Source organism: Tachysurus fulvidraco, chromosome 22 (assembly GCF_022655615.1).
Source record: "Tachysurus fulvidraco isolate hzauxx_2018 chromosome 22, HZAU_PFXX_2.0, whole genome shotgun sequence".
Taxonomy (NCBI): domain Eukaryota; kingdom Metazoa; phylum Chordata; class Actinopteri; order Siluriformes; family Bagridae; genus Tachysurus; species Tachysurus fulvidraco.
Genome location: NC_062539.1, coordinates 10,004,694 through 10,023,200, shown reverse-complemented (window position 1 = coordinate 10,023,200; position 18,507 = coordinate 10,004,694). Strand labels below are relative to the sequence as shown.

Sequence of the window (18,507 nt, the reverse complement as noted above, 5' to 3'; positions counted from 1 at the left end):
AAAGGGTTTTGTAGCTCCCTGTGTTTTTTTTCTGTGGGAAACGGGTCCAAATGTCTCTTTGAGTGTTTAAGGTTGCTGACCCCTGGTATAGTGTATAGTGTCTGTATTGAATTGAATGGGCTTGTCCATGGGTCCCAAGGCTGGGTAGTGCTCCTGTCTCTTCCGCTCCCCACCATTCCCCACTGGTCCGCCAGCCTGAAATGGATCCTCCTGGGGAGAGGAAGAGACAGGAGCACTGCCCAGCCTCTGGACCCACAGACGAGCCTAAGCCCACCAAGCCGGATCTGACATTCTGCCTTGAGCCTCAACCCTGCCTGGCTGGCTGCAGCCTTCACACCCTGACACTCCCAATGGAAGTAAATGGACCACCTGTCCCAACTCTGCTTGACTTAAAGCACAGTGACCCTTGTTTTGGGAGACCTCTGGAAAGCGAAGTTATGAGCCAAACCCTAGCGAATGGCAAATGGAGCTTACTGAGGCACTGTACCTGGGATACTCCTGGATGATCTCTCCCATGGTTATGCACTTTGGGCATGACCGCTGCTGGCGGAGGCTCAGAGCTAAGAGGGGGGCCTGTGATGGCGGCGAACACACTGCCTCACCAGATCATACTTTGCCCCCTAAAACCAAACAATGCTGAAGAAACAGAGTAGACAGAGGAGCCAATCAGGAGCGAATAATAACTCCATACCCTCTGGTAGGAGGTGACCTGAGAGAGCCATGCCATTTAATCCTTGTCACTCTGCAGATTCCCCAGAGGACGTTGCTGAAGAAGACAATGCTCCCCAGTTTGCTGAGCCAAGCCATGTTTCTGGGGACACTTTGCTGCCTTTAGCTTCCCTGCACTCTCCAGTGCCACTTTCAGCACTCTTTGTAAACTCTTGAGACTGTTGTGTGTAAAAATCTGAGGAAATCAGCAGTTTCTTAAATTTACAAACCAGCTCATCTTGCACCTAAAATCATGCCACATAGATGAGACCTTTTACACATTCTGATATTTTATGTGAGCAATAACTGAGCTCTTGAAGTTTATCTGCATCATTTTATGTACTGTGATGGTTCCACATGATTGGCCGACTGAATAACTTCATAAAGGGGCAGATGTAGAGTTTCCTACTAAAAGAAATGATGAGTATGCATTATATATATTTCCATAGGCCTCTATAATTTTAAGCAAATATCTGTTTATACAAATACCATTTCAAGTCTTCACAGAAGCTTTTTATGAAGCTCATAATTTTTTTCATTATACAGTGTCTTAATTTACAAGGTGCTTAATTGCAAAACTTGCCCCAACAAATGATATGCACAGTTATTTAAAAATACATTTACATTTACGACAGGGCAAGTCATGGCCTAATGGTTAGAGAGTCTGACTCGTAATCCTAAGGTTGTGGGTTCGAGTCTCGGCCCGGCCACAACTGAAGTGCCCTTGAGCAAGTCACCGAACCCCCCAACTGCTCCCCGGGCGCTGCAGCATAAATGGCTGCCCACTGCTCTGGGTGTGTGTTCACGGTGTGTGTGTGTGTTCACTGCTGTGTGTGTGCACTTTGGATTGGTCAAATGCAGAGAACGAATTCTGAGTATGGTTCACCATACTTAGCCGTATGTCATGTCACTTTTATAGAGTCATATACAGTTGTTACCTCATGGAGAAAGTTTCTCTCAGACTAGTACATATTGCAGTAAAGTTTGTAAAAAATATTTGCAGGGTCTCCAGATGAAGGGAAATTTCTCATCTTTACTTTCTGTGATCTTCTGGGAAATACTTGACATTTTGTTTGTGTAGGAGATCTTGTTTTGCTCTGTTTTTATCTCCCACAGCAAAGAAGAAAAAGGATAACTCTCAATTAAATTTTTTTCATTGAAGATGTAGAAACACTGGCCCAACTGTAGGTATAAAGTTGAGCCTACACCAGAGAAATAAGAAACTAAAAACGAAATTAAACACTATGTGATTCAGGAAGTTATTCATGTTGATATTGGTACTTGAATAATTTTTATAAGCTCTACACAAACGACTGTGACCTATTTTCGATGACTGAATAAAAGCCCAGCTTCTGAGACTGAATGTAACAGTGTGCTATTATTTATTTATTTATTTATTATTATTATTTTAACACTAAAAAATACTAGGGTATTCGTCAAAAAGAACAGAACTGAAATAAACTGACTAACAAAAGAGCAAAATAATAACAAAATCTTTACTTTAAAGCCTTTGAAGGTTTTTAAATGGCTCCATATAAAATATATTGGCCGACATTAAAACCACAAAAAAACTGGTGTGTGAATTTTTGAAAACACACTTTAATTTTACCACTATCAGGTGTGTTCAGTGAAGGAGGACACAATCTTGGCATTTGACAGAAAAACAAACACTTTATTTCATATTTCTCCTTCATGGGAAAGGGGCTTTGGTGAATCTCAAGGCTATGTCACTGGGGGCTTAATGCTCCCGAGAGGGCCACTATCCAAAAAACTCCTATGAAAGAGCCTAAAAAGAACCTGCCAGGATAAGGGTTACCAGTCCTGATTTCTGGAGCTAGGACTGGGGTGTTGCAGCCACCTAGCCCAATCAGGCTTAGACTGAAATGCAGAAGCAGAGCCATTTCTTAGGCTCAAATCCAGCAAGATGAACGGTAGGGTCAGATGGCAGTGTGTTTTTTAATGTATAATCGGGTTGTCATACTGTGAGAATTTCAAATCTTAACCCCACTAACAGATACTTAAGAAACCAAGAAATACATTTATAAATTGTGTTAATTATTCAGTCGGTTCTAAAAGTATTTGGACAGTGAGGCAATTTATGTAATTTTGCCACTCAAGATGTGATTAAAGTCAATATTTTAGGTTTAACAAAAAGGTTTAACAAAAATATAGCATCAACCATTATGAATTTGCAAGCATATCTTTACAAACAGTAGTCCAATTATTCTCACAGGCTGAAAAATAATTGGATACAAATTTTTACAGTTAATGACTGCCTGACATCTGGAACACATGGACATCACCAAATATTGAGTTTCCTCCATTGAGATGTTTACTGAGGCCTACTACTGCAGCCAGCTTCATTTGCTGCTTGTTTGTGGTTCGTTCTGCCTTCAGTTCTTTCTTCAGTAAGTGAAAAGCATTCTCTTTTGGGTTTAGGTCAGGTGAGTGACTTGGGAATTTAAGAACATTCCATTTCTTTTCCTTAAGAAGCTTACTTTCACAGTATGTTTTGGGTTATCATGTGTCTAAACATCATTGACCCAGTTCTGTATTATCCATACATGCTTATGCCATTACACTTTCTCCTCCATGTTTGACAGATGATGTGGATCATGAGAAAAATCCTTTCATTCTCCATACACTTATCTTCCCAACATTCTGATACAAGTTAATCTTGGTTTCATCCATCAAAAGAAACTGGTCAGGCTTTTTAGATGTTTGGTGAATTTCTAAATTTTCTTTCTGTTGTTTGTTTACCATCTTGAGGTAAACCCATGAAGGTAAATACAGCATTTACCTTCATGAAGGTTTCCCTTGATTGAAGACTTGGACATGGATACACCAACCTCCTGAAGAGTGTTCTTGACCTGGTTAGATGTTGTGAAGGGGTTTTTGTTCACCAAGAAATTAATTTGCTCTTTTGGTGCAAAGCTCACTAGTGCAGTTAATTTTTGTTTAACCATACCAAATTCATTTTAACATACCAAATTTTACATTTTCCACTTGAGATAGTAAACATGGAGGAAATATGTAAAAATGGCTGTAATTCCTTCATTTTTGTTTAACCCCTTAAATTAAACTTAAAATTTTAGACAGCACATCTAGATTGCTTCATTTCAAATCCACTATAAGTCTTATCTTATTACTAATAAGTTTGTCAATTTTTTGTCCAAATACTTTGATCAGCTCTATAACAGCGAATTGTGTTTTCAGTCCAATCAGGTCATTGCCAGACCACCTGATGAATGATAAAAGTTATCACTGCATGACTATTCTTGTGCTGTGTTTTGGTTGTGGAAGAACAGACACCAATGGGATTCATCATTTATTCATGCATTGTTATCCATAATTGACAGTGTGTATGCTGCTCTCTCTCTTATTCACAGGCACACCATCTTTCTTCTCTCTCTCTCTCTCTCTCTCTCTCTCTCTCTCTCTCTCTCTCTCTCTCCCCTCTCATTTTTATCCTTCAATTCTTCCTAAAACACCAGAGCTGACCTAAGACAACACAGCACCTTCCTGTCTGCCTTGTAATCCACTTGTAGCCTCGTCACAGGATAATAGGTGACTGAGGTGATGTCACTGACACATGAGAGCTGGTGAAACAGGTGATGTCACTGACACGAAGAGACCCACTTTACCATGCTGAGGTCATAAACGCAAAACGGTGCCAAACGAAGGTGTCATTTTGCAGCAGCTAATCTTAACATCTAACTGTCCACCTCCATCTCTTTTGCTCTCATTGTCTTCACACATACACAGGGATCAGTTACAGTGGAGGGCAGGAGAAGACTGTGTTGGATGGGTTGCTTGTATGTGAGTAGTTAGGACTACAAGTAGGTGTGTGTGAACTCTCACGGAAGGGGTGATTCAGAAGGGGAGGTGTGTGTATGTGTGTGGTTTTTTTTTTTGTTGTTTTTTTTTTAACAGATTGACCATTGTGTCTGTAGGAGGTGATTTGGGTTTAATGCATGAGGATGTAAGCATTGAGAAGTGTGTGTGTGTAGTGTATGCAGGTGAGTGTGATATACTGAGGACAATGTAGAGTTAGACTTTCAGGGACAAACGGCCATTTATTGTTGTCTACTATTACACAGACGCACACATGCTTATTACACAATTAACCTGCCGTCTAATATTACACTAAATGCATAAAAGAGGCTTTCAATTGTTTTGACACCCCTCCCATACTGAGAAAAAAAACGTAACGCCTGGTTTATTGAAACTCACTTCTAATCTAGAGACTAACGGGCAGTTGCTCAACCATTTAAGTACACAAATATTTAATATAAAATCATACATTCACTTTCCTACATTAAACACTGTGATGCTGGAGCATGCATGCCCTTAAACATTTTTAAACGTTTTCCCACCACTCACGCAGTGATGCTAAAGGGACAGCGATACTTTAACACCACGTTTGTTTTGGACAGCCGAAGGGCACATAGTGGAAAAAACTCATCAGCCAATCAGAGCGCATCTTAGGCTGCAGAAGCAAACGTATGTTCTCTCTTCTCTCACACAGATTTGAGTGAACTCTTAGTAAGCTGACTGTAGAGGTTGACGTCGAAGCATTTTTGTAGACTTTTGAGCACATTGCGGTGTGAGAAGGATGGCCTGGTGTGCAAATAATGGTATTCAGCATAAAAAATAACCTGCACCTGTGCCACTAATCTCCATGCCCATTATTGGGGTCCCCTTTAAACACACTGGCATGAACCTCATCGGGCCGCTCCTGAAGTCAGCCCGAGGTCACAAGTACATTTTATTCATGTTAGACTACGCCACCCGAAAGTGAAGGGAAGTCACTTCGGAAGTCCACCACCCGTAACATCGCCTGAGAACTTCTGCTCTTCTTCAGCTGGGTTGGGATTCCCAAAGACATTCTGACAGATCAAGGAATGCCTTTTATTTACTGTCTCATGGTTGATCTGTGCCATTTGTTGCAGGTGAAACACCCAAGGACGCCTGTCTATCACCTGCAAACAGATGGCCTAGAGAAACGTTTCAACCGAAACGCTAAAGAGAATGCTATGCCGGGTGATAGACGAGGACGGGAAAAAATGGCACTTCCTCCTGCCTTTTGTCCTCTGCGCCATCTGAAAGACCTTGCAGGCTTCGACTGGCTTCACTCCCACTGAGTTGCTCTGCTAGACATGGCCTGAGAGGCTAAGGGTGAGCAGCCCTCACCATTCAGGTCAGTGATAGAATATGTACAAGAAATAAAAGAAATTACTCCAATTGTGAAGGAACACATGAAAGCGGTGCAGAGCGATCATCAAAAGGCCTACAATCACCCAGCACAGACATGGGAGTTCGCCCCAGGGGATCGAGTACTCTGCTGGTCCCTAACGCCGCCTGTAAGTTCCCCACTTTGGCAAGGCCCGTACACAGTCCTGGAAAGGGCGGGGGCTGATTCCTAGTGGCAGGATTTAATGGAGTTGGTGGACCAGTTTGTGGATGTGTTTTTCTCGTATCCCCAGCCAACCTATCCTGTCCAGAGTGGTGGTAAAGCCACGGCCACACAGAGTCCCCAAAGCCCGTCATCATGTCATAGAAATGAAAGTAGACCAAATGCTACACGAGCGCATTATCGAAAAGTCCACCAGCCCCTGAACTAGCACCACTGTGGTTGTCTTCAATGGCTACCCTCTTCCACTGGTGGACAAACTAGTGGAACTGCTATGGAGAGCTCGGCTCATCTCCACCCTTGACCTAACTAAAGGATACTAGCAAATTGATCTACTTATGCCTAAAGAGGTAAAGGTATAAGCTGTAATGGAGTACCTCTGCTTCCTAACAAAGAAACAGGTATGTGCCTTTTCACGGTTGGCCGGATATTATACAAGGTTTGAGTTGGAGCTTGTTCTGTGCAGATTGAGTGTTCCTTAGACGACATAACATGCAATTCGCAAGTTTGTCAAGCAGCAAGTTCCAAAGCTTTCATACATTCCCTGTGTGTGTATATTTATGTGTTTGTGTGTATGTGTGTCTGTGTGTGTAGTAAATGTAAGGTCACCATATAGCATTCAGTTTCTGGTAAAATATGTAATGATGCCTTTCTACATTTGACACATTTTGTGTGACACTTATCTTTATGCTAATATCAATCTGAATAACCCCCATGTGTAGCATTTATCTAGGTCTATCTACACAGTAATTAATAACTCCGGTTGTTTCTCTTTTTATTCACACATTCCCTTCCTCTACCAGTTTTTAGTATCTTTTCTCTCTTTGTTAGGGGGTTTTTACATCTGGTCACTTCATGCGTTTTCTGTGATCCGATAGCTATCCGATCGTAAAAAGACCAGGTGTAAATGCCCCCGAAACGGTTTCAAGACGGATATAAATCCGATCGTTCAAACCACTTCAGGAGGTGGTCTGGGACACATTTCAGATGAAACTGGACAGGTGTAAATGCATGTGCTTGTTCAAGCCACATACGTCAGCGCTATACTCCTCCCAAACGGAAGTACCTCACTTTCAGGTGACTCGTGAGTCATGCATCACGCCAGAAAAAAATATGTTTTCCCACCAGTGCTGGCTCCGATCTTTCACCCAGGTGTCTCGTTGGGTCTTAAAATGCACTGCTGCCAGCAGCGAAAATGCAGCAAACAGTAAATGCTGTTTTTTGTAGCAACCCCATACACCAAAGCGTGTTTCCTCCCCCTCATTACCCCGGAAAAATCGGATTGATATCCGATTCGCCAAGACGCATTTATCTGGCCTAATGTAAATGGAACAGTTTTAACAAATCAGATAGCTATCGGATCAGAGAAAACACATGAAGTCACCAGATATAAAAAGGCCCTTATATACCTCTGATTGTTTGCATCTAGTGTTCCAATGTTTGCAAGAAGATAAATAAAGAAGATTTCATATAAACAGCACACTTTCATATCCAAGCTTTGATAGAGCAGAATGCACAGTTATGATCCAATGTTGACATTTCTGAAATGAGCAGAACTAGAAAGGTCTAGTTATGCAAGTAAATTTACAGAATAATATTTCTTATTGAGGGTTGTTTTTTTTTTCAGAAATGTTAATATTGCAGATTCTTGCTATCGCTGTTGGTATGGCTTAATAATTTGCTGGCTTGCTTACACATATCTGAATAACTATGGAAAAGCTGGCAAGGACAGTCAACACTGAAAAATGAAATCTAATAAAGTGTAAAGACTTTGAATATAGTCAGATGTATCTAGTATTTCTTACAAGATTATATTAATCAAATATAAGATTACTTAGACCTAGTGCAAGACATTTACTAATTTCATGCTTGAGATAGACTTTCTTTATTGGCAGATAATTTTAAGGTTTAACAACAAAGTAAAATTATCTGCAAATGAATGTAAAAGCAAAGCTTGAAAGTAACAATGTCTAGAAATAAGCTTAATGATTTTCTATTTGGTTAACTTATCATGCATCTGACTTTATATTGTTACTTTCTAAGATGTCAGTTTTTGCAGTAAAGTGCGAGAAGTATAAAGGTGGCAAAGGCACTGCTGTAAGAAATCAGGAGGGAGAGAGAAGCATGAAGACTCACACATACATAGAAACGGGATTTTATAGAATTTGTGATATTTGTGGATGTTTCTAGCAGGCTCAAACTATACACAATACACATATTACTGTATCCAAAAAGACACACACAACTGTACTGTTTAATTACCATACTAATTTATCTAGCCATATGCTGACTAATACAGCTGAGGCCAAGAGTTTTGTTTAATTTCATAAGAGGGCTAATAATTTTGGCCTCAACTGTATACTTTTAAACAATTTTGTCAGCATAATTAGTGCACTTTTCGTTCCACTTTTAATCCGATAAGATGGTTGCACTGATTCACTCAGCTGAACAGCCAATCAAAGATCTCTATTTCCTAAGTCCACCAAAAGTAATTCTCTTTCTAATGCAAAACTACTGCCACCAATCCTCAGCTTGGTGTGTCAGTTTCCTAATGAACTAGAAGTAAATAAATATATGTAAATAACAAATAAAATAATATAAATACCACCTCCTACTGATATAACAGACTGTATTACCTCTTTGAGTACTTTGTGCAGTAGTTGGGTGTTGGCATCTGAAATGTTCCATGGGTCTTGTTCCTCCACAAGCATGGCATCCAATGTGCCCTTTTCTATGACCACGTCAAATGAGGAATCAGGGAAAGCCAGACGACGGGCATCCATGCACACCCAACTCATACCCATGCAGTCCGAATGACGATGGGCCATGTTCTCCACACACACATTGGAGTAGTCCACGTTAGTGATGGTCGTGTAGCCAGCCAGGTACAGGTGCAAGCTTAGAGCGCTGTTCCCACAGCCTGACACAGCAAATACAAAAAATAGAACAATGTAAAAAGTCTACCAAGTACAAACAACAATTGATAAAAACATTTTAATTACTTCTTAATCCCAAGCATCTGGACTAGAGGGCTGTCCAGTTAGCACAATTTGGATGTATACCAAACACACAGAAGTTATTAAAACTCCACCAGGTTCACATTTCCTCACAGGCTAGTCAAACCCCCCCGGAGAGATGACCTGAATATCCTGAAACAGCATTACACTACACAGAGGTTGATCAACCAGTTTAATACATGTTGCCATATCTTCTCCAGTCAACTCAATTTATATTTAATATGAGTGATTAATAAAGATGATCAAAACATTCTAAACCGTGACAGCAATACTGGGTCTTTGGCGAATTCTATTCAAGGTCACTGCCAAAAAACTCAATGTTCAACATTTATAAACAATGTTATTGTTTTTATTTATTGAATGAACTCTTAGTTTATTAAATGATTTTTCAAGTCAAGTCAAGAAGCTTTTATTGTCATTTCAACCATATATAGCTGACGAAGTACATAGTAAAATGAAACGGTGTTTCTCCAGGACCATGGTGGTACATAAAACACCACAGACCTAAGCACAGTCCTAGCCACAATAAGTGCATCGTGTGCAACCTAGTGCAAACAGTGCGAAGCAAAAGTCATTGCAAACAGACAATACAAAAGACTACAGGACAGATACACAAAATAGCAGAGACCAGTGTGTATTCTCTATATTGTACAGTACATTTGTATCCACATTTGTAATGAGTTATGAATCTAACAACTATGATATGATGCAGAGTTTATACATCTCTATATTTCATACTCCTACAGACTTAAAAAATCTTATGTAAACATACACAGCAGTATCCCAGTCAAAACATTTTTTATTTCTATAAAGAACATTTTCATTTAATAGATGGTTTTATCAGGCTATGACCAATTTAGTCTGTCTTTGTGCAAGTACAAGCCTCATCCAGCATGTAACTGACAAAGTCAGCAGGGCTGTCACCATTTTGCCACCTCTGTTCCATAACCGTGAGTAACACTAATTATCACTCCTTTAGTTTGGTTAATTAAAGAGCTCTTAAGAAGTTGTGACTTGGCAAAGAAATTTGATCACAGATTCTCTCCTTTTCTCTCAGTTCTTTTTTTTTAATGTCTACATCTTGATCCATGTTTTAGCAGAAAAATAGCAAGTAATGTCAACAGATTCAATCTACTAAATTTAAAGTGATGTCTCTACACAGGAAGGCAACCTTTGTGCTTTTGAGAGCAAGACTGTGAGAGAGAAAAAGACGGACCCACTGAACTTCACTCTATCAAGGACACCCCCCTAGACTTTGTCTATTTCTGTCATGACAACATGGACACATTTCTGGGGCTGTGGGTGCTTCATGTAACACACTTCCCATTCCATCCCACCTGATTTAATTCATCAAGACCTTGATAACGAGCTGCTGAGTTGAACTAGGTGTTAGAGCAAGGAAAACCTGATTCAAGTTGTACTGTAACAGAATATAGCTATGTGACCTTTATACCTTAACCCTAACCAGTACCTTAGATGTACGTACATACTGTATGTTGGCTGCAAACATGGGACCATTTGGCTGTAGCAAACAAAGTTTATACAAAACCAGTTGCTCCTTTTAAAACCTCAATTTTCTGTACCATAATTACTCTGGTTGTTATTTTCTAAAGATATGCATTCTTTCAATTAACATTTATGTACATTGGTGACTCCCAGGACTGTATTGTGGTCTAAAGCACAAAATGTCACTTTCTTTCTAAACGTCTGAGAAGATTTAATAAGATTTAAGACAAGCAGAGTGTTAAATTTAGCACTGGAAATACAGATAAAACTATCTCTGTCTCTCACCCGCATCTCCTCTCTCACCATCTGTCTCTCATTTTTCTACTTCCATCTTTCCCCACTGCCTTCTTTTTTATTTGTTGACGTGTCGAACAGAAAAAGGAATTCCCTTCTGAGGAAAACCATTGGAATGTTCTGGCAGATCAAACCAAGGTATTAGGCTGCAGGGATGTGTTTTAGTACTGTTTATAACACACACTTGTCACCTTTGATTGATCATTTACCCTTTGGGAAAACCCTGTTGCTATCTTGAGCTATTTTAAAACTTTATTAGCCCAAGTGAAGTTTGTAACATAAGCTCTTGGAAGCCTAAGGGATCGAGTCAACAGTGATGTACAATTCATGGGAGCAGAAGCTAGCAAGGGGTCACTGCAACATGCTGCAAACATTACAGGCTGTGACATATATTCCTAAAACATAAACAGCAACAATAAAATACATATAAAAACATCTCATATACAGTACAGACCAAAAGTTTGCACACACCTTCTCATTCAAAGAGTTTTCTTTATTTTCATGACTATGAAAATTGTAGATTCACACTGAAGGCATCAAAACTATGAATTAACACGTGGAATTATATACCTACATAACAAAAAAGTGTGAAACAACTGAAAATGTGTCACATTCTAGGTTCTTCAAAGTAGCCACCTTTTGCTTTGATTACTACTTTGCACACTCTTGGCATTCTCTTGATGAGCTTAAAGAGGTCGTCACCTGAAATGGTCTTCCAACAGTCTTGAAGGAGTTCCCAGAGATACTTAGCACTTGTTGGCCCTTTTGCCTTCACTCTGCGGTCCAGCTCACCCCAAACCATCTCGACCGGGTTCACGTCCGGTGACTGTGGAGGCCAGGTCATCTAGCGCAGCACCCCATCACTCTTCTTCATGGTCAAATAGCCCTTACACATCCTGGAGGGGTGTTTGGGGTCATTGTCCTGTTGAAAAGGTGGTGTGTCCAAACCTTTGGAAGGATGTCCAAACTTTTGGTCTGTACTGTATGTTGATTTGATAGTTCTTATTTGTTAGTTCATAACTACTGATGCAAGGCTGAAACACTATATTCTGTTAACTACTTAGCAAGCAGCTACTTAACTACCACACCTGCTAGACAGTAGATTCAGCATCATATGACAAATAAAATTAATCAAAATACATGTCAAATACATTTTATTTTACTTTATATGTATGTATATTGACGTTGCCTATTCTTATAATCTTTGGCAGGATCTGTGGAGATTATATGTTCAATGCCAACATACTATTTTTATTTTAACGGAATTGTGTGCTGAACTGTCCTAGTTTCGTTTTTTGAGATGATGATAGCAATATAAAATGAAAGGTATTGATATTATTAAGCACCCTTAACTGATCTTTAAAGATAAACACCAAACTAATATCAGTTAATATATATTCTATGGGTTTAACAAAACTACAAAACATTTGTTTGTTTGTTTTTCCTTTGCTGCTGTAACATAGAAATTTCCTCACTGTGTGACGAATAAAGGTATAAAGGTACATCTTAACCTTTTTGGAAGTACAGTTTAAAGTCACTGCTCCAGTTCTCCATGTAACTGTGATCCTCAACCCCAACCTTGTTCAGTGCCTTCAACACCTCTGGCCAAATTTCATCCATCCCCACACCCTTGCTATTATGAATGTGACAGATGCCAGGGTAACCAAGGCTACAGTGAAGGACACCAAAACACCAGAGATTTCTACCAATGCCTCCTGAAGGAAGGCATGTTCAAGTTATAAAGAAATTCTTCAAAGTACTTTTTTCCACATTCAGCAATATCCACAGTAGAGATTAAACTCCCTCACAGTAGCTTAGCAAATCCCATGCATGGTGTCGTTTGTTTATCTTAAGTCGCTATCAGTTGATATATCTTTATATATATATCACCCTAATCTCAAATAGATTATTAACTATTTTTCTGTTAACAATTTTGTCATTAGGATTGATTTTGCCAGATCTCTACATTTAGATTATTTTGACAAGACTAGTGCTTAGGAGAGCATTAAAATCCTGGAGTCATAGCCCTGAAATTCACTGAAATACAAAAGCTCCTTCACAACGACAAGGTCTCAATCCATGACAAGGACAGGCAGACATCAATGTGTTCTAAACACACCACAAGATGCTAACTATAAAAACTATGACACTGTACACATGTATTACATAGCAATAATTGAGATGTACTCCTTTCCAACATAACTCTCACAATAGCACTCATGTCGTTTATATTTTATCTCCTGTGGGTGCAATGTGAGCACTACTGTTGCTCAAAGAGGGTACATTGTCTGTCCAGACATTTTAATAGATGTGATGAGAAATGGTAGTAGCTAAAATGCACAAACTACAGCAAACATTATACTCAGAATGAACGCTAATATTAAAAAGTAAAAAATATTACAAAAATTGGTTGTACGTTACATCCCAGACTATGTTTTATCTTAACAGCAAAGCAAGTTTACTGTACTAGCTATTTTTATATGCCAGGCTTCATATTGACTATTACTAGATTATCACTGCAAGTTATGTTTATAAACAACAACCACTCTCTAGAAAACACAATAGTCTATGTTCACCTACTTTAAAGCTTTGCAAACATCCATAGAAAATAAATTCTATGCTGTTGCTTTGTCACTTGCAAGAATGAAAGCAAGGTTTCATACACCTATTTATTTAAAAAGATCACTGAAATGATTCAATGATAGTGATCACAGTAAAGAATGACAAAACCTGCCATTCAGGGCTCATCATGCAGTGCTACAGTGTCTTTCTGAATTTTAATTTTCTAGGTCTTAGCCACTTTCCCTATCACATGACAGTTATAAACTGGGGAGAGTGGGGCAAACATGTGGTTCTTCTCTCAGCTAGCATATATTTTTGAATTGTTCATCGTGCTATGTCACAGAACACTGAATTCATTAAGAGAATATTGCTATCTACCCTCTTCTGAATACATGAACACAGATGCCCGTAACTCGTTAGCATCGCTGTGACTGATCTAAAGCTTTCATTCCATGAACTGCTGCAACATCATGGGATTCAAACCTGTGATCGCTACTGAAATTATAGTAAAAACGTTATTAATAAGATTAAAGTAATAAAAGTATTAGCACTTTATAGTTAACCTCTATTACTACTTTTACTGATGATCCAGTTTGTGTGTTGTTCTGTAGGTTTTCTGGGAAGTACCTACTCTGCAAACCAGCTACAGCCAACCATATTTATATGTAAGAGAAAGAGTATAATAGGAATATACAAGAATCCAAGAAACATTCAGAAATCCAGATACAGAGAAATCCAGATATCCATCCACAATCACTCACACTCTCACAAATACAGGCAAGTCTGCTGGTTTCTCAACATACAAGAGGGATTAATATTAGAACGCTGAAAAACACGTTTTACACATAGAATGCAATTTATCTCATTATTCTAGTGCTTGAGGATGTGCATATTTTAAGAAATACTCCTAATCACCTGTATGTAAATACTAGTGGTAGAAAAGAAACGGCATGTATGTTTATTATAAGGAGCTCCCAGCACAGTTCAGAGTAATTACTGACTATGGTGCACACAACAGGATAAAAACAAGTGAAAAAGATGAAATACAAAAGGAACATCTGGTACAGTTTGCACCAGCTGCTTTACAGAGGTATTGTGTTTCTGAGGAAGAAACCTCTTCAATCAGTTCGTCAATCAGTTAACATGTCCAATTTAATTAGGGCCCGAGCACCGAATGGTGCGAAGCCCTATTGTTTTTGCTCGGTTTATTTATTTATTTGTTTGTTTGTTTGTTTGTTTGTTTATTGCACACATTGGCCAATTGGGGTCCCTTAACATGCTCGAAAACTCTTGAAATTTGGCACGCACGTCAGAGTCGGGCGACGCTAGGCTTGGGCAAAGGCTGGAATACGGGCATGGCAGGGGGGCTCTGTAGCGCCCCCCTGTAATGCAAAAACAAACATTTGTGCACAGATCGGGCAATTATGTGCACACATGTACAAGAGTTAGTACGCATATAGATCTCATCGACCCGAACAACTTTCGCGCTCTAAACTATGAGCTCCGCCCAACAGGGTCGGCCATTTTGAATTGTTTTATAATTGCATGCATTGAACTTTTAAATACTCCTCCTAGGGAATTCATGCGATTGACATCAAACGTGGTGCACATGATGAGACAATTAACTTTTAAATGCTCCTCCTAGGGGGTTGAGACCAGACTTGGCCACCATGACGCAGAGATATTAGAGATGCGAAATTGCAAAGGCATTTTTGATATCTCAAACACCGTTGCCATGGCAACGTGTCAAAGTTTACTTTTACCTCAAGCATATTTAAGGCTTTTGGCGTGTTTAGATTAACTTGAAATTTGACACATACATCACATTTGTCGGCTGTTAAGTGTGGACAAAAAGGTCAGACAAAGGTGTGTCTCTTAAGTGGCTCACTAGCACCCCCGTTTGTCTAAAATGTGGGGTTTCATTTACCTACAGTCCCCAAATGGGTCAGTAACAACATGAAAATAGCCCACCATGCATTGTTTTCTGGGAGGCACCATATAACAATAAAAAACGTGCGAGGGCCCGCCATCGCTGCTTGCAGCTATATTTTAAGTTGATCTCTGTCTGCAATTCACCCCACATTTGAAGAAGCCAATAAAACACAGTAATAGCATCCTCAAGGCCTGGCATTTTCCAACTAAGAGCCAAATAATGCCAATTTATATCATTCATGCTGCAATGCATTACATTTCTGTATTTGGCAGTGTGAAAGGCAACAATAATGAGGAATTTCTCACCATCAAATGTTTTCCAAATGCAACTGGGGCAAAGGATTGCACACATAAATAAATGTGTGGTGATAGTTCTACACATACTTTAATTAACAAAAATAAGTCAATGTGTTGAATTCCACTTGATGCTGGATTTGAACATAGTAATTAATTTCAAATGTTTATTATTAAATATGCAATAATTGCAGTCACTCAATCTCATTCCCAAGTGGAGCTCTGTATATTGGTGAATCATCCCCACCTCTGCAGAAGGCTGCTGTATTGTTTATTCTTTATACACACTCAACTGTTCAACTTGCAGTCATGTATACATCTGTGTGAAAACTTACATAGCTCTTGCAAAATCTTTTGTACTGAATCCTACTATTCCTTCCAGATACAACCCATGTTCTTCAGATTTTGCTTACATGATGTGTTACTTAAGAATGTAAGAAAGGCACAACAGGGCATTAATTTAGATATATCCTGCGAGATGATACAAAAAAGGAGCGAAAAGCTAAGAGGCTGGTTTAAAACCAAACTATGGACATTTTGCTGGTGCTAATATCTGAACTCTTTAGAATCAGTAACCAAATTGTACAAATAAAAACAATGTGTGACGTGTGACAATTTTTTGAATATGGATACTCTTGAAAGACACTTGCACTAAATAAATTGGAGATTATATTTGTGTCACATCTATTATCAAAATTTAAAATTTGGAGCTTTTCATTTTAGTGGCTATGTCCATAAGTCAATACTACAGTACAAAACAGCAGGTTAGCAGTAACAGTGATATTTTTATATATAATTTAGAACAGTGTTATATAGTTTAGAACCACAACCACAAACTCTTTAGCAATCCTGTTTCACACCACATGCCCATGTTGCATCACCTACTGTCTAATGGTGTCCTTCCCACTCAGCTGCTTTTTCTTTTCTTTCCTTTTCTTTTCTTATTTTAGTAAGCAGCAGCCAGAAAGCATATTATTGAGAAGCATAAGTGAAACAGGATAGAGAGGAACAGGTTAAATAGCAGCATAGCTTAGATAAAGATGGATAGTTCTGGTAAACAAGGAGTTTACCAAAGGGAGGATGTATGTGGGGGGCAGTTAAGAAATAAAATAGTACCCTTCTCTTATTTTTTTTTAACATCTTAAGTGTCTATTTTCCATTATACTGTTTTTGGTAGCTATAAGAGAGAGTGTGTGTGTGTGTGTATGTGTGTGCATTTTTCTTTCCATCTCTTTCCCTCACCTCCGGTGGAGTTTAGTGCTGCAGAGCAGTTTAACATGTTAATAATCAAAAGTGCTAAATTGTGCTATCACATGATATCTCTGATCTTTCCCAAAAGTCACTGAGTGAGTTATTGATGCAATCACACTCCTAAAAGATTTTACGACTACTGTCTTGAAGTAACACATGGTCCTCATTAAAATCCTGTCTCATACACAGTTTCCAAATCAAAATTGTTGTTGTTTAATGTTAAAAGTTTATTACACAGTTTATATAATTCTGATGAACACAAACAATGTAAAAACAACCATAAAAAGGAGGCCAGACAAGATGTCCTGTATGTGTGGATCAGCAGCCAAGAGGATATTTCTAATTACCCCCCTGCCGGGCAGAAATCTGTGTCCGAGACACTGTCTGTGGTGATGCCAAAACATGGCTGCCTGCACTGACACCTCCTTTGGTTTGTGGGATCCCAGTACAATACAATTGTATAATACTGATTAAACCCTCAGGGTAAACTGCATGTACATCAAGCACATAAACTGAATCAACCTGTGATTTATTTACTTGAACTGCTACAAATTTAAATTTATAATTAATACATATATTACTAAATTCAACACAAACCACTGTACCCTTTTACAATTAAAAGCAGACAATTATGTCAAATTTTAATGATAATGTATCATAGTCATCATCACACTACATCTTCATGTACAACTGATCTACAACCCCAACACTTAACAGTACAACAGCTACTGACGACTCAAGCATATTCATCGAAATTGTCTATGCAATAATTATCAGTGCCATACATACACAAACGCACATATCCACACACATCCATGTGCTCACACACACACACACACTGGGAGGAAATTTTAATAACTGGATCTCTTTGAATTTTAATTGAATAGCCCTGCTCTATATCCTGACCTTTCACAGAGACACATAACTACAAGGGTGTGTGGCCTCAAGATGTGTGATTTGGTGCAGAGCTGACTCAAAGTGAATTCCTGATGAGACCTAATGTACTTCACACACACAAGACCTTGGGCACAACCCACTCTACAGACTCATTACCTAAACAAGGTAATACAAAATATGCAAATACATGCATATTCAGACTGGCAGATAAACATGCACCAGAGGGCCTATTAGCAGGCATCACATCCAGAAAAGAATGAGGGCAAAAGGGACAGAAAAAGAGACACACAGTGAATGATATCTTAACAATATGTGCACTCCATCTGGTTTATTTAGTGTGACCAATGATCCAGCATTTCATGAGACAGACCCAATATTCAGTTCATGTGGGAATATTCAGATAAAATAATTTTCTAGTATTTTCTAATAATTTTCTAGAAAAAGAACGATTTTGGATATTTCAGGCATAAGCAACAAGTGCAGAGTTATGTGTTTGAATGTTACCAGTGGGGTATATTAGGCAGCATGTTACCAATTTACAAGGTTATTTGTTGACAGCAGGAAAAATTGACAAGCATAAGGACCTGAGTCACTTTGACACATTCCAAATTGTAATGACTAGATGCAGTGGTT

The 18,507-nt window shown here is 38.9% G+C and overlaps 1 protein-coding gene across 1 annotated transcript in view; it reads right to left on the bottom strand.

Moving 5' to 3' along the window:
- Positions 1–18,507, bottom strand: part of ece2a (endothelin converting enzyme 2a) — a 72,231-nt gene that overhangs the window by 34,550 nt on the left and 19,174 nt on the right. Inside the window, exon 2 of the mRNA XM_027143250.2 lies at positions 8,758–9,041. Coding sequence (XP_026999051.1) covers positions 8,758–9,041 — 284 coding nt within the window. The remainder of the gene's footprint in view (positions 1–8,757; positions 9,042–18,507) is intronic.